Source organism: Balaenoptera musculus, chromosome 6 (genome assembly GCF_009873245.2).
Source record: "Balaenoptera musculus isolate JJ_BM4_2016_0621 chromosome 6, mBalMus1.pri.v3, whole genome shotgun sequence".
Classification (NCBI taxonomy): domain Eukaryota; kingdom Metazoa; phylum Chordata; class Mammalia; order Artiodactyla; family Balaenopteridae; genus Balaenoptera; species Balaenoptera musculus.
In genome coordinates, this window is record NC_045790.1 from 8,786,452 (window position 1) to 8,808,200 (window position 21,749).

The 21,749-nt window shown below is 46.9% G+C and overlaps 2 protein-coding genes and 1 pseudogene across 5 annotated transcripts in view; 1 reads left to right on the top strand and 2 right to left on the bottom strand.

Moving 5' to 3' along the window:
- The window catches only part of PRSS55 (serine protease 55), a 54,774-nt gene extending 36,960 nt beyond the window's left edge, over nucleotides 1-17,814 (bottom strand). The window contains exons 1-2 of one of the 2 annotated variants that reach the window (XM_036854960.1): nucleotides 17,689-17,814; nucleotides 15,899-15,980 (exon numbers count right to left, since the gene is read on the bottom strand). In XM_036854960.1, the coding sequence (XP_036710855.1) occupies nucleotides 15,899-15,980; nucleotides 17,689-17,796 (190 nt within the window). In that variant the 5' untranslated portion in view covers nucleotides 17,797-17,814. Of the gene's footprint in view, nucleotides 1-15,898; nucleotides 15,981-17,688 lie in introns of those variants that run through there. The other variant, XM_036854961.1, reaches the window with a different exon arrangement.
- On the top strand, nucleotides 240-1,455 carry LOC118896720 (annotated as a pseudogene).
- The window catches only part of MSRA (methionine sulfoxide reductase A), a 386,587-nt gene continuing 382,640 nt past the window's right edge, over nucleotides 17,803-21,749 (bottom strand). The window contains exons 8-10 of one of the 3 annotated variants that reach the window (XR_005020264.1): nucleotides 21,541-21,604; nucleotides 20,147-20,290; nucleotides 17,831-17,916 (exon numbers count right to left, since the gene is read on the bottom strand). Coding sequence is in view for 1 of the 3 variants with exons in the window: in XM_036854965.1 (XP_036710860.1) it covers nucleotides 17,860-17,916 (57 nt within the window). In the remaining 2 variants the exon portion in view is untranslated. Of the gene's footprint in view, nucleotides 17,917-20,146; nucleotides 20,291-21,540; nucleotides 21,605-21,749 lie in introns of all 3 variants that reach the window. The other 2 variants (XM_036854962.1, XM_036854965.1) reach the window with 2 other exon arrangements.

Genomic DNA, 21,749 nt, shown 5'->3' on the forward strand with positions numbered 1-21,749 from the left:
CAAAACAACAGAGAGAGAAAATCTCAAAATCAGCACATGCAAGAGAGAGTGTACTTATAAAGGAACACTGAATTGACAGACTTCTCAACAGCAACAATGGAAGCCAAAAGATATTGGAATAATACCATATTTAAATTGTCTACACCAAACTATCATTCACGTAAAGCAGATTTAAAAAATGCTTTATCAGTAAGAGATGGGCGGAGGGTACAGGTGGTGGGTGCAGTTGCGTTTCGCCGGCCCGGAAGGGGAACTGCGCGCTTGAGTTGACCAGGGACTGAGCATTTCAGATCTGCTTGGTAAACCTGGTGCACCACCATGCTGGCCGCAAGACTTGTGTGTCTCCGGACACTACCTTCCTGGGTTTTCCACCCAGCTTTCACCAAGGCCTCCCCTGTTGTGAAGAATTCCATCACAAAAATTCGGTGGCTCTTAACACCCAGCAGGGGATATGCCACCAAAACAAGAATTGGAATTTGGCGTGGGAAAACTAGCCAAGAACTCAAGGAGGCAGCTTTGGAACCATCATTGGAAAAAATATTTAAAATTGATCAGATGGGAAGATGGTTTATTGATGGAGGGGCTACTGTTGGCCTTGGAGATTTGTGCTACTATGGCTTGGGAATGTCTAATGAGATTGGAGTTACTGAAAAAGCTGTAATTTGGCCTCAGTATGTGAAGGATAGAATTCATTCCACCTATGTGTACTTAGCGGGAAGTATTGGCACAACAGCTTTGTCTGCCCTGGCAGGGAGCAGAACTCCTGCCCTCGTGAATTCATGATGAGAGGCTCTTGGGTGACAACTGGTGCAACCTTTGCAGCCATGATTGGAGCTGGGATGCTGGTACAGTCGATATCATATGACCAGAGCCCAGGCCCAAAGCATCTTGCTTGGTTACTACATTCTGGTGTGATGGGTGCAGTGGTGCCTCCTCTGACGATATTAGGGGGGCCTCTTCTCGTCAGAGCTGCATGGTACACGGCTGGCGTTGTGGGAGGCCTCTCCACTGTGGCCATGTGTGCGCCCAGTGAGAAGTTTTTGAACATGGGAGCACCCCTGGGCGTGGGCCTGGGTGTCGTCTTTGTGTCCTCACTAGGATCTGTGTTTCTTCCACCTACCACTGTGGCTGGCGCCACTCTGTACCCAGTGGCAGTTTATGGTGGATTAGTTCTTTTCAGCATGTTTCTTCTGTATGATGCACAGAAAGTAATCAAGCGTGCAGAAGTAGTACCAGTGTATGCAGTTCAAAAATATGATCCCATCAATTCGATGCTGGGAATCTACATGGATATATTAAACATATTTATGTGAGTGGCCAGTATTCTAGCAACTGGAGGCAACAGAAAGAAATGAAGTGACTCAGCTTCTGACTTCCTTAATACATCAGGTATCTGGCTTGTTTAATAGGGGCAGATATTCTTTAAATAGTTTGTGCAAGCAGCTTTCGTTGAAGTTTAGAAGGTAAGAACTTGTCAACGTGTTTCAGGTGTTCCTGTAATGTGATGCTTCAGGTCTGCTTTTTCTTCTGGAGAATAAGTTCAGTAGTTCTCTTCCAAATAGCACACACATTTTCAATACTCGTGTTTGAGTAATTCTAAAATGTTCTAATGAATATGAAAACCAAGTTTTGTGTTGCAGGAACTTAAGTATTTTATCTATTTTTAAATTTATTTGGTTAAGTGAAATTTAGCAAACTTGTGTACCTGCATTTTTCATTTTGGAATGCGGAATATTAACAAGTAATGTCATAAGTGATGTAGGGGTTTGGTAAAGGGACCAGAGAGAAGTAAAGCGACACCTGCAGTCTTTCTTTGAATACTTAGAACTTAGCACTCGTGTAATTGTGGTGAGCCAGTGAGGGGGTCTGGATGTTTGGAAACAAGTCATGGCTGTACGTCTGCTGAACTTACCAGAAGCACTGAGCAGAAAACAAAGACACAGGTGATTCTCCAGGCTCTCCTTACGATACGGATGTGATCAGGTTTGGCTTCTCATTGTTTGACACTGTTAGGATTGTCCACAATGCTAATCATATGGAGAATTCCTGTTATATATATTATATGTGTGTGTAAGTCTTACTTTTGAATCGTCTAGAACAAAATATCCTTAAAACACTCAGGAAAAAATATTGGAAGCATGAAAATTGTTGCATTTTTAAGTATACAAACAATATGTGCATAGTTGCTGAATATTTTTGCAAATTTATTGAAATGTTTAAAGGAATACATGCTTGCCTTTCTTATCTCTTCAGGCTTTAAAGCTTTTATCAGAAAAGCCTATTCATGGTTTACACTTGAGATTATGAAAGCAGTCTTCCCCCTCAGATTTAGTTTCTTGCATTCCCTCTCAGAGGAATCACTAAAAAAAAAGGAAGGCAAAGCAAGGCTTCTTTCATGAACTATATCAATCAAAAATGTAATGGAGAAAGTGTTCCTGGATAGCTACTATACTTCTCAAGTCTACAGCTGATTCTGAGGTTGGTATTTGTACATTCCTTCTTCCAACTTGAATGAAGCTCAGCTGATCGTGGTTCTTTACTTGGTGGGGTGACCCAAACTTTCAGTTCTGAGCTCTTGGTGGTTTGCCTAGATTGGGTTATTATACTTTTCCATTAATTTCTCCCTATGGATAATGAAATACTAACAGCATCCCCAGAGGATTGCATGGACCCCCCCCCCCCCCCAGACATATTCCTCCTTGTTCAAACTCTATTTGCAGCATAGCTCTATTCTCTCAATAATAAACGTCAATCAGGGACTTCCCTGTTGGTCCAGTGGTAAAGAATCTGCCTTACAATGCAGGGGATGCGGGTTCGATCCCTGGTCAGGGAACTAAAGATCCCACATGACGCGGGACAATTAAGCCCACGTGCCACAACTAATGAGCTTGCATGCCTTAACTAGAGCCCGCGTGCCGCAAACTACAGAGCCCATGTGCCCTGGAGACTGTGCGCCACAACTAGAGTGAAGCCCGCACACTACAACGAAGAGCCCGTGTGCCACAACGAAAGATCCCGCATGCCGCAACTAAGACCCGATGCAGCCAAAAATAAAGTAAATAAATACATAAATAAATAATAAGTCTTTAAAAAAAAAGAAGCATCAATCATCTCAGTCAACACATTAACTCCTTCTTTGCCTTTTGGTTCAACGGCTTGATGAGCTCCAAGCAGCCAGGATGGAGTCTCAACTCTCAGGTCGATAGATCCATTGTGTTTCTCAATAAATGCATTCCTCCCTTAGGAACTAAGACTTGTAAACCTTCACAGCTCAAAGTTGTGATAAGAAGCAAAATACTTTTAGAGCAGATCATTAGGTGAATAGTAATTGGAATCAATTACTATTCCAGTTGCTTTTCTAACCCTTGATTTACAAACCCATGTTTTCTGGTCATGGGAGAATCAGCACATTATATTGAATACTGGCCCTTGAGATGCACCATACTTTGTAAAAGAGCACTTCAACCTCGTAAGTTGTTAGATCTCAATAGACTCAGTTACAGAAACTTCAGTAGGCCGTTCCTCTTTTCTGGCAGGCGTGCTGCTTCCGGGTGCTGGGATACATGGTAAGAGCAGTGAATCCCACGGACACGAACATGTTGCCTCACTTCTGTTGCATTATAACCAGTTGATCAGAAGTTGTGCCCAGTGGAAAACCACATGATGAATAACTAGGCATTTAGTGGGGTGGCAGAAGCTTTGTGAGCAAGGCAGACACATCCATATACAGAATAAATGCCTATTTCTATGACGAAAAATTACTGCTTACTCCACAAGGGAAGAAGTCAAGTGTAATCAACCTCCCAGAAGATAGGTTACGTGTTACATCATCCTCAGCCTACAGACGACGGCGACAACAGGGTCTTTCAAGGATGCTGATGTTCCTTATGGAAATGTACTTTGCAATGCCTAATTTAACATGGTGTCCTCAGGACTCATTTAAGGGATGGAGTTAGGGCATGGGTGAGCAGGTCACCCTTAATAAATCCATTCTGACATTCCTATCCAAGATTTTGTATTCCTTCTTTTATGCTCTACAAAAGAATTCCATTTAATGTAGGCCATTTATTTTTGTCCAGGGTTTTAGTCTGTCAACTAAACAAACAGAGCCATTTCTAGCTGCTCCAGATAATTCATTTGAACACAGATTTTCTCTTAAGTGCACCCAAATTGATAAATTTGGCCAAATCACATTTTACTTTATCCTTTGCTTAACTCCTTTAGAATCTCTTCTCCCACATAATCCTCCGGTGTCTACAAACATACATTAGCAGAATGTTGCAGTTCTTCTAATGTGTATAATATCTTCTGCCGGGTCAGATGAACTGATCCCCTATGAAGTCTATTGTGATGGCTCTACTTATGGTTCCGACTGCCCTGAGAGGTGGTAGGGGTGGGTTATGGGGAGAATCAGCATCCCCTGGGAAAGTATTTCAGTTAAGTCATTATAAAGTCTTCATGGAAACGGAGACTAGCCTTCCCAGAAAGGGGTAGAAGGGCTGCTTCTAATAGGAACGGAAGCTCAGTGGGATTTGAGGTTTTATTTTATTTTATTTATTTTTGGCCGCACTGTGCAGCATGTGGGGATCTTAGTTCCCCGACCAGGGATCGAACCCGCACCCCCTGCCTTGTAAGGCAAAGTCCCAACCACTGGACCGCCAGGGAAGTCCTGGGATTTGAGGTTTTAAAGTACACTAATTCATCTTAATCCATCCAAATATTCCATTGCAATTTTCTTGGTCACCTTCTTTTCCAATTAATCACCTTTCATGTAAGCACCTAAAGAAGTTGTGAATTCAAGTTATGTAGTCATTCTGCTACCTGCAGGAAGAACTCTGGGCCTGATTTTTGATACAGTAGATGAGAGATTCTTTTAGGGCAGTTGTAGAAACTTCTCTGGGCCTTAGATGATGCCTTTGGGTTGAAAATGTAAAACTCCAATATTATTGTTGCTGTTTTTCTGGTAAACTTTCCATTGCATTCAGTGACAGTAGCCCTTGTACTTATCTCTTCCACCAGAAAATTCTATTGCAAAAACCACTTGTTCTCCTTTAATAGGATTCCAAGAATGACAGGTAATAATTTGAGAGACTGTTTTGACACTGCATACCCTGGACTCCCAGAATCGCATTTTCCACCAGTGACGAGGTCATTACTGCCTTCAAATCAAATCAAGCCTGACAAGAAATCTTTGATTCCCATCTTTGCAGTTGTATTTCCTGAAACCACTTTCAATACCAAATAACTGTATCAGTCAGGATTCTATCAGGAAAATAGAAAATACTCTATGTATCTCAAACTGAAAGGGATATAGTACATAGAGATGGATGCTTACAGAACCATTAAAAGGGTTTGAGTGCAAAGACCAGGAAAAACAGTTGCTTGCGTCTAGAAGCTCTGTAAGCCTCAGGAATCATAGGAACTCACTGCTAATGATCTTATTATTCTCTTCAGCATTAGAGTAACAATTTGCCAGAGGACATCCAAAGTTAATGGCAAAACCTCACAACCGTCTTCTGCTGAAATCTGCATGCCTGTGTACAGTGCTAAGGGCAGACAATGCTTCTGTCTTCTGCCTCCTAAAACTCGCCTGAGAATCTAAATTTGAAGCCTGTTGGGACTCTGAGAAACGTGACCAGCTTTCAGCAACTACAATTCTTAGGACAGTTTAGAAAGGCAGAGATGGGGCTAAACATCAAGATACAATATCCGGCACACTGATAAACTAAATGTGGAAAATAGACGAGCAATCCCTCAAATAGTCACTATGAGAATTAAGAGAGTCAACACCTGCAAAGTCCTAAGCACAGTATATTATATATGTGTAACTTAAGTGCTTGACATTTTAAGTTTTTGGTTGCTGAGTCATCCATTTTGAAAGACATCCATCCTGAATAAACATATTGCCAGCTGTATGACACAGCCACTAGCAAAACAACCAGATAAGGAATCAGGCTTGTGAAGGTCCTCACCCATGAAGGTCCCTTTTCCAGAAAGCCCCAGGTAACCTACATAACTGCGTGAGTGACCTATTTCTTCCTTCCTGCACCCTAATTCCTGGTCGCGTGCTTTAAATTAGTCAATAAAGAATGAACTCGTGAGACCCTCGACACCCTACCTTCAACCCTAACAAAAGCAGATCCCCGGGTCTGTTATCTCTCTCTTTCTCTCTCTGCCTGCAACCTGGCTGTGTGGCCCCTCAGGTGTGCTGTGTACCCTCCAGGACCTGTGAGGAATAAATCTTGTTCCTCAAAGTTCCCTGATGGTTTTTGCTGAAGCACATCCTGTAATCCTAATACGAACCACAAAGGCTGGTCCAGCCACACACTGGGGGAGATATCCGCGGGGGCTGGCTGCAAGTGATATGGTCTGGACGAGTGCCACCAGCGTTCCTAGCTGACAGCCGGGCTATCAATAGGCTGAGACCAACACATCACCATGAAAAGCCTTACTGGGCAGCTGGCTATCTTTACCCGTCCTGAGATAAGAATGGCTCACAGCTTTCAATTCTATTCTCTGGGAGGGAGCACTAGACGATGCTGTGCGGTGATTTTCCATTTGTCCCCGTTTTACCATGACAAATGCCCTGGCTGTCCTTCCCTGCGTCCCGGGAGGCTGGCTCCTGAGGACTGGTCACCTGGGGGACCCTAAATGTCACGTGGCTTGCCCTGGGCAATGGGAGGCACCGGCAGGCATGAGGTAGGAAGGGAAGGGGTTGGGGTACTTCTTCCCTGTCCCTTCTGGCTGGGGCCACTGTGCTGCCAGTGGCAGGGTCCCTCCTTGACCCAGTTCCTGCCGGGATCTCTCCTCCGTACCTGCCGTTCTCACTGGATTCCAGCAACTAGACTTTCTGTCCTTGTCCCTGTGGCTGAAGGCTGTGGCCAGTTTCTGAAATGCCCTCCTTCACTGGGACACGTCACGATCGATGCCCACAGCTCTCTGTCCCTTCACGAAAGTAGCTTCACTTCAAGTTGCCGAGTGGAATTCGACTTCCTTCTGGGACCCTCTTGACTCCCCCTGCTCAAGGCCATCTTCCCACACCCCGGGCCGGAGGTTTTGAGGTCAGCATCCTCCTTGTTTCCACCTCAGGGGGCTGGATGGACACTCAGAAAGTCACGGCAGGGCTCAGCACAAGGTCCGGCCGTGGATTCACGCTGGACTCAAAGACTAGACCCACCCGCCCTTCCTGGCAGAGGTGAGGACTCCATCCCCATGAGCCAGCGGGCCGCCAGCAGACAGCAGCTCCCTTACTGGGGACACGAGTCCGAGGTCCCACCGCGCACCCCTGTCCAAAATGGAATCAGTGAACCCGGGTCGAGTCTCTGCGGCCTTGCGCTCAGATACCCCGAGCAGCCTGTACCGGGAAAGAATTAGGGCACAGCTGAAACCCAAAAGGGAAAGGAAACGGGCTAAGATCCACGGGGAACAGTGACTAGTTCTTCATCCGTCTCCTGCCCCAAATAGCTCCGCTCTCCTCCCCCACTGGTGTTTACATGTGTTCCTTGCCTGGCAGCAGATGCCACCGGGCCTTAAACTGGGTCACAGAGGGCTGTGAGGAGCCAACCAGGCCCTCAGGCCACGTCCTCCCCTGCCCTCACTGCCCAGAGGCTCCAGGCTGGAGTGGCAGAGCCCGGACCCCAGGTGGCCCCTGCCCTCCAGGGCATCCTGGCAGGGTCCCTGCTGCCCAGAGCCACAGCCGGCGAGGGGGATCCTCCATCCAGCCTGTGAGGGGGCAGAGGGGTCGGCGCTGGGTGCGGCTGCAGCCTCCCCGCCCCCTCCTGCCCTGCCATCCCCTCTCACCGCAGCCGGGCGCGCATCCCCTCAGGGACCCCAGCCGCCCCCGGGCAGCCGGGAAGCCACACGGCCCTGCTGCTTCCCCTGGAAACAGGGTGGCTTCACACAGACCCACAGGGCCCAAACCAGGGCTCCCGACACCCACGGGGGCAGAGGTGGTGTGGAGGGTAGAGCATAACTTACAGTCAGAACCAAACCCAATCAAACCCAACCCGGATTTCAGACCCCAGCGCCCTGGGGCCCATGAAGGGAGATGGTTGCCCAGAATAACCCAGCAGGGAAGTGGCCGAGCCCGGGCCCCAAGGACCACTGCACACCCCCAGCCACGTGTCTGCCCCTCCCATCCTGGCCTCCTGGCCCTCCTCCTTCCCAGGATCCCTGCGCTTCGGGTCCTGATGGCGCCTTTCCCTCCACAGGTTCTGTCAGAGCACGGCTTTGGCCTGATCACCACCGACATCCGGGAGGGACAGACTTTCTACTACGCGGAGGATTACCACCAGCAGTACCTGAGCAAGATCCCCAATGGGTACTGCGGCCTCGGGGGCACCGGAGTGTCCTGCCCGCTGGGTATTTATTATGGACCCAGAATTCACATGTTGGAACCCTATCCCCCAGTGTGACTGTATTTGTTGATGGGGCCACTAAGGAAGAAATTAAGGTTAAATGAGGTCATAGCCTGGGGCCCTGATCCTATAGGATTAGTGTCCTTACACGAAGGCATAGCAGAGTGGTCTCTCTCCCTCCGTGAACCTGCACTGAGGCCGTAAGAGGACACAGTGAAAAGGCAGCGTTCTGCAAACCGGGAAGAGAGGCCTCACCAGGAACCGGGTAGGCTGTCACCTTGATCTTGGACTTTCAGCCTCCAGAACTGTGAGAAAATAAGTTTTTGTTGCGTAAGCCAGCAGTCTATGGTATTTTGTTATGGCAGCCTGAGCAGACTAAGCCAGAATTAAAAAGGAATCTCTCCCCATGTGGTCAGCCCTTGAGATCACAACAAAAACACTTTCAATAAAGCAGGCAATTCTTTTGTGGTTCACAGTGGCTTTTTGAAGTGCACAAAGGCATTTTTTAGAAGTCTGGGTTTTGACAAATAATTTAAATTTAGTAAATTACCTTTTTAAGGGGTGTGGTTCCGTGAATTCTGACAAGTGCAAGACGGCCATGTAACCACCACCAGAGTCAAGACACAGAACCTTTCACCACCCCAGACAGTTCCCCGGTGCCCCTTGGAACCCATCCCCTTCCCCAAGTCCCAGCCCCTGGTGACAACTGATGTGCTGTCTCTGCCTGTCTGTGCATCATACTGAAGGTAGCAGTTATCCAGCTTCTTCAACTCAGCAGAAGGCACTGGCGGTTCATGGTTATAGCACGTGGTCTGCAGTCAGCGGTCTGCTCCTTTCTATTGCTGAGGACTATTGCTGTTGTCTGGATGGACCACCGGCTATCCACTCAACTGACAGACATGTAGGGTGTTAGTTTTTAGTACTCATGGATAAAAACACCATAAACATTGTGTACGGGTCTTGGTGTGGACATGTGTCTTCATGCAAAGGTATTTTGATAAAAATGTGAATTCATGCACATATGTGCTGGGAGACTTGGGGATTCTTTGGGATCTGAATGAAGATCATGCATATGCTGTGTTATCCTGTTCAGAACTCTGGGGCCAGCCATGGAAGCCACGTGGTTAAGCCTGGTGACCTTGGGAATTCTTTATCTATGCCCTGTTCCACCTCATGTGAACACGTGCCCTCCAGGGCCCCAAAGTTTGCAAACACTTATAGCTGCAATGAAATGTTTCTCTCTGCTGAGCTCAAATTCGTGTTGTTTTCTAAAGAACAGAGATAAGGAGGCTGTGTCTCCCATTTCAGGCCTCCTCCTGGCAGAGAAAAGATATGTTAGGTTGATGAATTCTAATGCTTTGCTTATAGCTATGAGATGGGTAGTAAATGCTTGTTATGTTAAAACTCCACATCCAATAACATGAACTAACTTCCTAATATTTCATCTGCTTTTCGCTTATTCCGATAGGATATCCCCAAGAGCTTTAAAAATAAATTGTAAAGCCTTAAAAGAGCTAGGGAAATAAAAAGTCCCATAGTCATTTCCCCTAAAATGGAAGTCCATTATGTATAGAATTTTGGAAAACATGTACACCTACAGCTCTTGCCAATCTTTAGTAATAATACTTGTTCTCCACACACCTGTCGTGTCCATGGTGATTTCTCATGAGAATATTTCTGTGGCTGTAGAGTGGGTAAGACTGTACTCAGAGTCGAACTTTATTTAATAAATTGGCCTGTCTACTGCTCAATCTTGCACGTTATTCCAACTCAACATTTTAGTTTGAACTATTCGAATTTGCCAGTATTAGACCATTTTTGAGCTACTAAACCAGCAACTCTATATGGTTTAACTTAAAACTTCCTACAGTTCCCATACCTTTGCACACATTTTCTGCCCATCTAGAATGCTGTATTAGTTCCCTAGGGCTGCCATAACAAAGTGCCACAAACTGGGTCGTTCAGAACAACAGAAAGTTATTGTTTGGAGTTCTGCAGGCCAGAAGTCCAAAATCAAGGTGTTGGCAGGGCCGTGCCCCCTCGGAAGGGAGGGATCTGTTCTAGACCTCTCGCCCAGCTTCTGGCAGTTCCTTGCCTTGTGGCAGCATAACTCCAATCTCCACATGGCGCTCTCCCTGTGTGCGTTTATGTATCCAAATTTTCCCTTCTTGTAAGGACACCAGTCACAATGGACTGGGGCAACCCTGCTCCAGTATGACCTCATCTTAATTAATTACATCAGCAATGACCCTGTTTCCAAATAAGGTCACATGTTGAGGTACTAGAGGTTAAGACTTCAACAGATGAATTTGGGGAGGACACCATTCAACCCGTAACATATGCCTTCTGGCCCTTCCCTAACATCATCTCTCTCAGTGGATTGACTCAGCCTAGACAGGGCTTATTTCTTCCTCTAGAGAATCTTCCCTGGTGGCCTCTTTCCCCACCCACCACACACCTGTGCTCCCCCCACACTGGGTTGGGTGCCCCTCTGCAGCTCCCAGTGATACACTTGTCCCAGTGTATTAAGGTGGTGTCTCTGCTCACATGTCTCTCCCAGGTTCTAGGAGACAGAGAACAAATATTGTTTATCTCTGCATCATTCTCCAAGCCTGGCGTATGGAAAATGCTCTGTAAAGTGCTAGGTCACCTAGTGGACGAACAAATGAATGAAATATATGAACAAAAGCCACCCTGCAGCCCATCTATGCATGGGTTCTGTACTTTATGCACGTCCTATTCATAGAAACGGCTGGTCAATTGTGCCTTCCTTTTCTGGAAGACATGAAATTAGTAGAGAATTAAAATCGTGGGCTTGGTATTTGCCAGGTCCTAGATACACGCACTATCTCACTAATCCAACAATATATTGATGGAAATATTATGATTATCCCCATTTTACAGATGAGGAAACTGAGGCTCAAAGTTCAGGTCCCACTGGTGATGTGAGCTCTCTGCTGGAGGACTCTGAGTCTGTGCTCGCTCCGCTGTATCACCTGACTTGTTTGGCAGCAGCCTCAGGTCCCTTCTCCTGAGGAGGGCCTTCAGCTCTTTTTTCCTGATGCATTAGTGGGTCTGAGATGCCCTGATCTGCAGGAGCCCAACTGGTGTGGAGCCCTCCCGCCCCACTGCCTCTGCCCCCGCTTCCACACTGGCCTCCACGTCCCAGAGGGCTGGCTCGTGGAATCATCAGGTCCTGGTCCAGGAGGCCCCCTGGCTGCCTCGTCTGGACTGTGCTAGCTCCACCCAGTGCCCTATTGTGACCTGGGCATCAGGCTGGGCTGTGAGACTGCAGGCACGGAGAGCGAGGCCCTGACTCGGTCCTTCTGAATTGAATATGCGCAGTCTCACCTGAAGCTCCTCCATCGACTTGAGTAAAGACCAGGGCCGATGACAGGACGGAGGGACGGAAGAGCGGTGCTTCTGTTGCCAGTCGCCCTGCTGCTGCCCTGGTCTCACAGCGGCCTGGCACGTAGGTCTCTCATGGTGTTCTTGGGTCTGGACCTCTCTGGGGCTCTCTCTCCTCGGCGGCCGGGAGAATCACTTGGGGAGCTTGTTCAAAAGGTCAAGTTCTAGGATGCTGATTCTGTAGTACTGGGTGGGATCTGAGGAACTGCACTTTTAATAAGGCCCCTCCAGTGAATCTGATGCCGGGGTCCCTGGACCAGACTTTCAGATCATTGCTCCCCACGCACTCCCAACTTTAAAGTTACATGTGGAGAAGCCGTGTGTGCGTGTGTATGTGTGTGTGTTTGTGTATTTCACATCTACGTTAGGTACCAGAGTTTTCCAGAGTGAAGGGCCAATGTAAGTAAACCGTTTGAGAGGGGTAACTAGCTGTCCATCTGGAGATGTTAACTAGCCGTGTCCTGCAGCTTTAAGGCCCTGTGTCATCAGAAAAAGGAATTTCTCTGCTGCTTTCTCTTTGAAAACATCCTGAAGGATCATTTGGAGCCTAACTGGTCTAATGCAAAACATAAATAATATAGCTGTAAGGAAGGCAGCGTCTTAATACCTACTATGCATTCATCCCCCTGAGTCTGGAGAATTTATGGAGCCTCGTGCTATGCTGTCAATTTGCTGGTTGGCAGATATCAAACCTCTATCACGTGCTGGGAGCTGTTTTAGGAGAGAGATGTTCTATGTCAGAGAATGACATATTCAATTCCTACCCTTAAGCGGTTTTGCTATCTAGCGAGGGGAGGGAAGTATTAAACATAGAAATGAATAAATAAGTAAGTTAATTCCAGTTCCCGTTAAATGGTATGAAGCAGATGAAACAGGCTAACGCGATGGGAGGCCTGCAGGTGGGAGTTGAGACTGTTCTAAGAGGTGGTCATGGAAAGCCTTCCTGAGATGACAAGACTTGGGTTGAGACCCACCTGATGAGAAGGAGACGTATTTCCAAGCAGAAGTGACAGCAAGTGCAAAGGCCCTGAGACTGAGTGCGCGGGGTATGTTTTAGAGGCAGGCAGGCCAGTAACGTTGGGGCAGAGTGAATGGGAAGGGGCCACTGGAGAAAGACGGGCTCGTAAAGGCACAGTGAGGACTCTGGATTTTATTCTGGTTACAGTGGGAAGCCATCAGAGAGTGAGAAATGAGAGGTGCTTGAGAAAACATTCTGGCTGCTTCAGAGGATAGACTGTGTAGGAGTGGGGATGCAAGAGGGGAAGGAGGGGGACGAGTTAGCAGGCAGGACAGGATGACGGCCTGGATGGGTTTATAGCAGGGCGGATGGAGAGGATGGCTGGCGAAGGACATTGTTTGGTAAAGTTGATGGAACTGACCGATGCACTGCTCGTGGGGAGTGAGGGAAAGAGGAGACGTCAAGGATAACTCTTGCCTAAGCAAACAGACGGGTGTGGTACCATCCATAGAACTGTGGAAGGCTTACAAGAAAGATGTGGAGTGGGGTCAGGTTCCATAGTTCAGTTTGGGCCACGTCAAGTTTGAGGCACCTCTTAGACGTTCTTGTGAGATATTGAGTAGGGCAGTTGGTTAATGGGTTGGGAGCTCAGTGGAGAGGCCTGAGAGGGTAAACGTGAGAGCACCTATATAAAGATGATATTTGAAGTCTGGCTAGGATGAGATACTCTAGCCAAAGTGCATAGAGAAAGAAGTGGTCTGAGCGTTAAGCCGTGAGTTTTGGAAGAGGAGGTGGATTTGGCAGAAAAGTATGAGAAGGAATGGCCACTGATGCAGGAAGACGACCAGCAGGTACTTCCTCCCACTGAAATGTTGCCCAGAGATGACCCCAGATTGAACCAAAAGTCCTGGGCAAAACTCAGACTTCTTTCTCCTTGGTCCAAACTAGAGTGAAACCAAATGTCATCCCTCTAAATCGATGTGACATGAAAAAATAGGCATTAGACTGTGTTAATACTTATCTTTGTATTAAAGATGAGGATATTGAGGCATAGAGAGGTTAAATCAGTGGCTCCAAGTCACACAGCTAGCCAACGGGGCCAACTCAGAACTTCTGACTCCCAATCTCACTCCTTCCCTCTTCACCAGCTTCCCTGCCAGCTAGGAAATTTCCAGGCTAAAACCAGTGCCTTCTGCAGACTTGAGTGGTTTCTCCAGTCATGCTTCTCTTTCTCTCATGGTGACCAATATATTGAAAGGGTCTTTTGGGGCAAAAAGAATTTCTGAGACACCCTGATGGTGCAGGCAAAGAGAAAACACTCAACTAAAAAGCTGAGATGAGACCTCCCTGTCTTAATTTGTTTGGTCACATCTCTGGGTCTGGATCAACCAGTCACTTGGCAAAAATCTAGTCTGCAGTGATTTCATTCCAGTGGGATTTGCAAGGGAAGATCTCTGAACTCCCCCACCAGGAGTTTGCTCTGTAGTGCTGGTGGACCTAAGACTTCATTTGGTTTTTTATCTACAGACTATATATATAAACCCCTTAGGCTCCCAGGAACTCTCCTAAGATTCACAACCATGAGTCTCTTATTTTTCCAGGCCAGCCCCAATTCTAATTTTCAACAAAGTTGAGCCATTGAGCATGTAAAAATATAGAAGAACTTTTGGACTTGCATAAGACTTTTCATGTAAATACATTCACGTTTCAGTCTGCATGACCACTGGCAGCCTGACATCAATATCAATACAGCATTTAAACTGTTGTACTGAAAATCACATACCTCTTAAGGAAAAATTCAGAATAAGGAAGCTAAAGTTTGCTTCAATGTTTATATATAAGAATTTTAATAAAAATAGTTATGTTTTATATTAATGTAATTTAAGTAAAAATGTTTCCCCCTCGTCATTTTCAACTGTGAAAGTAGAGTATTTTAGAACTTGGAAAAACCTTAGAGATGATCTTATTGAGTCCCCTCATTTTAAGGTGAGAAAATTGAAGAACCTAGAGGTAGCCTATTCCACTATAGAGAATTCTATGAAGTGCATTTTTATATTGAAAAATATACAAATTCCCTGGACTCCCAGGGACTCCCCTAAATTAACCACAGGCCCCAGATTGTCCAGGTCACCCTCAATTCTGTGTAACGTCCAACAAAGTGGAATGTAAAAGTACGGCAGAATTTTTATACTGTAAGATCTTTTCATGCCAACATATGCTTTTCACCCACTGACACTGGATCTGAGCAAGTCTGATACCACGTCTTTAAGAAAACCCTGCAGAAGTCTGAAGGCCCGTCCTTTTATGTTCCCTATAATAAGGCTTCCCAATATGCTAGTTACTCACCTCTGAACACGCTCCATTTGTTAACGCTATTCTTACACCTCGAGCCCCCAGACCAACGACCATCAAATGCTACAGTCTAGGAAGTGGAGGGCTTATCGGTCAGGTCATCTCATCAGCATCTTGTGGTTGATATTTTCATACGAAAAACTTCCAAGTCAAAGCTCCTCTCACAACCTCGAGTTTGGGATCTATTATTTTTTTTGACTGGAGTTGCAAGACTTTATTTCTAGTCCTTGTTGAGTTCAGTATTGATGGTTCATGCCCAGGATTCAGATGTGATCAGATAGTTTTCAATCTCTATTCTGTAATCTATTAAATATTAGTTCTTGCTCAGTTTTGTGTCATGCATTATCATGCACTTTTTTCCCCAAGTGTAAGACGACTTTTTACCCATTTAAGTTTTAAAGGCATCTGTTAGTACCAGCTTGGCTTGGTATCCTACTGCTGCTCCAACACCTCCGAACCGTCAGCAGAAACTGCTAACAGATCTTGCTTTCTCTTTCTCTTTGTTCTCTTTTGAACATCTTGTTCTACACAGAGGATGGCAGACTGCCACTGCCCACCAATCAGATAGCTCTCCAGGTGAAACCTTCTTCCCACCTCACTCAGAAAGCCTCCCTTCCAGGATACAGTCAATGATCAATGCTTTAGATATAATATCTCAACCAGTTTGATGTTCGCCTTAGAGAGAAATCATCCAAACCGCATACCATCATTTTAGCCAAATAAGATTCTCAAAGAATTGAGTGGATGATTTGTCGAAATATAGACATACCATGCAAGCTATGAGCAAGGTGAATAAACAACTGGCCTTTAGAACCAGACATACCTGGCCGAAAAATCCCCATCTGTCTCTTGTAAGCTGAATGGTCTTGAGCAATCACGTGAACTCTCCAAGATTGTTTCCTCATCTGTGAAATGGGGATAATAAACCATAGCTCAGAGGTTTGCTGGCATTATTAAGTGTCTCTCACACACACAACTCAGAGGCTGACTCATGGTAGGTGCTCAGTAAGTGGCTATCATTATATAGCAAAAAGATTAATATATGGGGCTTTTTAATTATTAATCCAATTTGACTACTAATCATTGGTAATTTTGTTTAAGTTTTCACAAATTATTATTTTAATTAAGTATTTAAAAAATTTTCCAGAGATCCAACATTGTTTTATTGTATATTAAGTCCAAGATTCCCTTGTTGGCTCTGAAAATTCAACCTTTTCATCTGAGATTGGGCTGCAGGTTCCTTACAATGTGTGGTCTTCCTTGACAGGAGCAATGGGAATCCCTCATAGAGATTACAATTTAGCGGGGGAAGTAGACTTTAACAGTTTCACAAATGCTTCATCACCGTTGTTAGTGTTCTGAGGGGAAGGTGGGGTGTTGAGTAAGAAAGTTATACTGAGGGCAGCTGGTGTAATCTTAAAAGGCAAGGAAGGAGCTAAGATATGAGGGATACACAGGAATTAAACAAGCAAAGAGGAGCGAGACAGATGAGGGAGGAGCCTCTCTTTCTGGCAGCAGCACGGGGAAGAGCCCCGAGGTAGGAAGCAGCAGGGCACTTCCGGGGAGCTGAAGGGCCAGGGAAGTCGGAGGAGAGAAACCCAAAGGCAGAGATGAGAGGCAGCAGTGGTGGTGCCGACGTGCAAAGGTGGCGGTAAAACGTGTAGTGATGAGCAGTGTGATTGACGGTGACGTGTGGTGGGGACACACGTGGCGGCGAGGCTGTGTGGTGATGGCACCATGTGTGCTGCAGAGACGGTTTGAATAGATACACCTCTCAGATTAGACTCTTCTGTGAAATATTATGAACGTCATGGACTTTTCTCCCCGGGTATAAGTATGGTTAACACTTAGGCAGTTTGCCCAGTGGTTATGAGGACAGACTCCAGAGCCAGACTGCCTAGGTTCAAATCTTAGCTTAGTCATTTATTAGCTGTTGGTCTTGGCCAGTTGTCCTAATCTTAAACTTGCCTTTGTGGTCTACCCTTTAAAATGAGATGATGATAATTTCAACTATCTTGTGAGGTTTGTACGAGAATTAAATTAATTAATTTCGACAAAACAGAATGGTGCCTGGCAAATAGTAAGCATTCAACATTTTAGATTTTATGATGTTTATTGTTTCCCATTACTCAAGTGATGTTGGAAACCCATTAGAAGCTGTCAAAACAATCCTATCACATAGGAAATGCCAAAATTTTAATTTCTCTCAAGGTGCAATTGGGATGATCTTTAGAATTAAAATTGGGTGAAACACAGTGGTGCCATAAATCACAATAGAAAATGCAGGAAAGGAATCAGTTGGGAAAGGAGGGGCTGGGCAATTTTCCTTGGGCTTCCCTACTAGAGTGCAAGAGCAAGATCCGGCCCCAGGGCTTGTGGCTGTGTGCCCCTCCCCACAGGCCCTCAGACGGAGACCCTTCCAAGAAGCCCAACTATGGTGAAGGCACCCAAAAGTACAATCTCATAATTGCGGTGCCCTTGGTAGGCATGGAGGGTATTGTTTTTGTTTGATGGATCTCCCACCTGGTAGTAAACTGGTTGAGCCACTGCTGTCTGTGTGCTGGGGGGGTGAGAAAGGGGCATCATACTTAAGTGTCTTCCAAGCCAACCAACCTTGACTGTTGGGCTCTGGGTCTCTCCTCCCTCTTCCTTCTTTCTGCTCTTAGTGAAATGTGGCCAAAGAATAAACAGTTCTGAGAAGTCAGAAGCTTCGGATATCATAGGCGGGGTACCTGCAGACACTGTAGATTTCCCATGGCAGATGCGTATCCTTGACAGTGGGAATCATCTCTGTGGGGGATCGATCCTCAGTGAGTGGTGGGTTCTAACCGCAGCCCATTGCTTCAAAAACAAAAATAAGTAAGTGTTGCAGGTAGAATTTGTTTTTCAAACCAGTGTGGTAGGATATTTGCCCCGACGTGCCTATTGTTCACGTTCATCAGCCATAAAACAAAATACCAGGAGGTAGACACCTGTGTTAAATATCACACTCTGCAGGTGGAAAGAAACCGTTCTCCTCCTAGGGTGTTGCACAGCTTGCTGTGTGGGATCTACACTGCAGAGCAAATGTTCCTTGGGCTTCTCAGCATTTTGCTAAGTGCATGTAGTCCTGGCCCAAACTCCTGGAGAGTCCTTTCCTAAGCATTTGCTCTCACTCAGGGAGAAAGTGGGCTGACAGAGATCACGGAGTTGGGGAAATCAGAGAAGGATTAGGCCCTGAGGGCAGGGTGGGGCCAGGCCTGGCTGCATGGCGGAAGGTGCTGTCTGAGTCCCAGTCCACAAAATAGTTTTGCAAAACTTCCAAGGTGTCTGTGATATAGCCAGTCAGCTTTTCTTGCAAATCGAGGTCAAGTCCCTCAATTACTCATGCCATAGTATGGCTTCCAAGACATTTGGTGATGAAATTTACAAGTGACTTTGCCCAAGCGAAAAGCCATCAGGGGCAAGAGCTGGTTGGCCAGAGGGCAGGCTGGGCACTCAGGCCAGCCTCCTCCTCCCTGGCTCCGTGTCAAGTGCAGAGCCGCAGATGCTCTCAGGATCGCAGTCTCCCACGAGTGCAGTTATTTTCTCCTAAGGCTCACCTTTCACCCTCCCACCACTTACCTATTTTCTCTTTCTTTTGTTTTGGAATAAGATCTACCTTGGAGGTCGTACATGGTAAAGGAAATCCTGACACCGAGAACTTGACAAAGATAAAAGTGGACGAGCTAATTACTCACTATTATTTTGACAGCTGGTTCTACATTAATGACATAGCTTTGCTGTTGCTCAAATCCCCACTGAACTTGGGTGTCAAGAAGGTACCCGTCTGCCTTTCAGAGGTCACTGACATAGAGAGATGGAGAAACTGCTGGGTGACTGGATGGGGCACTACTAGTAAGTTACTATAGCCCAGCGGGGAGTGGGGGCGGCACCTTGGCTGAGGTTTGCAATGAGAAGCAAAGTCTGGAGGCTCTGCTGGCCTTAGGAGGTCTGCCTCGTGCACCTGGGCGCTTCCGGTTCTCAGTTAAAGTCCCACGATGACCCTGTTGCTCAGTCCACGTGGGAGCCACATCCTCCCTGGGTGCGTGGAGCAAGCTTTAGGTCCATACTGTGAAACAGGAACCCTAAACAGGGCCTCAGGGAAAAGCCAGGCAGAAGTGTTCAGTCTTCAGGGTGACCTGGAGGAAGGTGGAGGGACATACCAATGGGAAAAGGGGCTGGGCTCCGGGAAGTCCACGCCAGTGTCAGTCAGAGCAGCTCTGTTCCAATTGATGGGGTCAGTTCCGCCCCCTGTGATAAAGGGCTCTGTGGCTAAAATCTCTGAAAACCACAGATCCAGGCCAAGGAGGAGGGGATAAACCGAACGTAAATTTGTCCTTCTAGAGTCAACCTGTAACCTACTCCTGCCGGTTTGCCCAGCCAGCCCACAGAATGGTGTCCTCTTGTCTTCCTTCTTGGTGAACGTGACTTTCCCCATAATCAACAGAGCAGGAAAAGTCACATTCCACTCGGTGCTGCCCTTCCAAGGAGGCACCCAAATGGCTCTACATGGAGTCCCACGTGGTCCCAAAACTCAGAGCTGTGTTAGATTCCTCCTTGGGACTTGCCCTTAGAAGCTTTTCGATAGCTTCAAAAACAAGGCCACCTTCTTAACTTAGAGTTCCTTATGCTTCATTTACCTCATTTTCTTTGAAACTCCTCTATGATTCAGGCAGTGTTGTAGGCTCCGGGGATTCAGCAACATACAAAGAGGAACACATCCCCATCTTCGGAAGTGGACACTCTAGGAGTTGGGCTCAGCTAGAGCCCACAGGCAGTGAACTCCTCAAGGACCCCGACACGAGCTTCAAGCCCATCTTTTTGTGCCGTGGGTCCCAGGACAGAACTTGTCATCGTGGGTTCTCTTTACATCCTCATGGATTTGAATGAAACTCCTTTTTAGGACCCTAGCTGGAACCTGGCACCCTCAGCAGGGTGAGAAAATGGTTCACTGAGGCTGAAATCCAGTACAGACCCAGTGCTAGGAGCTCTTGATTCAGAGAGGGTGGGCTCAAGAGTCTCCCGGACACCCCTCCTACCCCCTCCTCACCCAGTCCAAATTTGGGTCATTGCCGGGGCCACAGAGCAGTTCCCTTGTTGTTGAGGTGAAAAGACATGATGTGGGTGGGTCCTCCAAAGGGACCACGTTGAGCTCAGGGTCCTCTCCCCATCTGCTTCTTCTTTGGGTCAGTTCCTAAGCGAAGTACGGAAACAGCGCTGCGGAAAGTCAACATCCAGCTGATCGAGTGGGAAGCATGCTTCCACACGATGCCTCTGCTCACCAAGAGCATGCTGTGCGCCGGGGACCTTCAAGGTGGGAAGGACACCTGCCAGGTAACATAGCTTCTCCATGGCCTGGAGAGGCGCTGCCCCAGAAAGCTGGCCAACAGTGCCAGGCTACCTGGCTGCCCTCTTTCTCCTCTGGATAGGAGGTGGATTAAAACACAGAAACGTGTTCTCTCCCAGAGGCCAGAAGTCCAAAATCAAGGCATCGGCAGGGCTACGCTCCCTCTGGAGGGTCTAGGGGAGGATCCTTCCTTGCCTTTTCTGGCTTCTGGTGGTTGCGGGCAACCCTGGGCGCTCCTTAGCCTGCGGGTGCAGCCCTCCGATCGGTGCCTCCATCTTCACAGGCCTTCCCCCTGTATGCGTGTGTCTCCTCTGCTCTCTCTTCTTATAGGGATACCAGTTATTGGAGTAGGGCCCATGCTAATCCCGTAGGACTTCATCTTAATGGAACTAATTACATCTGCACAGATCGTATTTCCAAGTAAGGTCGAATTCTGAGGTTCCAGGTGGACATGAATTTGGGAGGGATGCTCTGTAACCAAAGGCAGGCCGTGCAGGCCAGCGGTTAGGGCTGCGGGCTCCCTTAGCTTCCCTCCCAGCTCCTCTACTCACTGCCTGGAGTCCCCTCTGTGCCTGTGCCTTTTCAGATTTCCCCATCTGTAAAATGGGACTACTAAGAGTCCTCTTAGGACTGCTGTGAAGATAAAATGAGTCAATGCACAAAAGCATTTAGAGGAGCATGGCGCAGAGGAGGGTCATGGTAAACACTACGAATATTGCTTTCTCCATCATCATCTCTTACATCTGTTCAGTGCTCAGTAGCATACAAACTGCTTCCACAAATACGTCAAACTAGCTCTAGGAAGCAGGTCTATTTTAGATGGGAATAGGAGGACCAGGAAAGCTGACAGCCTTGCGGAGGACACACCAACAAGGTAAATTACAGACCCCGAGTTCCAACCAAGGCGCGCTGACTTCAGGGGTGAGAGCCATCTTTTGGGTTCCAATAGAGACAGGGCTCCAAATCCAGCAGCCCAGCACGGCCCCGCCCAGATGTGCCTGGTTTACCAACCACAAAAATGGTGGGAGCTGCCAGTGAGTACAGGCTTGCTCTATATTAGGGCCAGGCATAGTGCTTTATAGGTGTCATTTGCTTACCTTCACACCGTGGTCCTGCAGGAAAGGTACAGTCATCACCAGCACCAAAACGAGCCTCAAAACGCTGAAGAAAAATTTCACATTCTCTCAACTAAGTATTCACCCTGGGATCTGAACCAAGGTCTGTCTGGCTCCAGAAATTTAAATTCTTAACTGTACATCTTTCCCATAGATCCCCTCATCCTTAGAGAAGCGAGTGTAATTCTTCA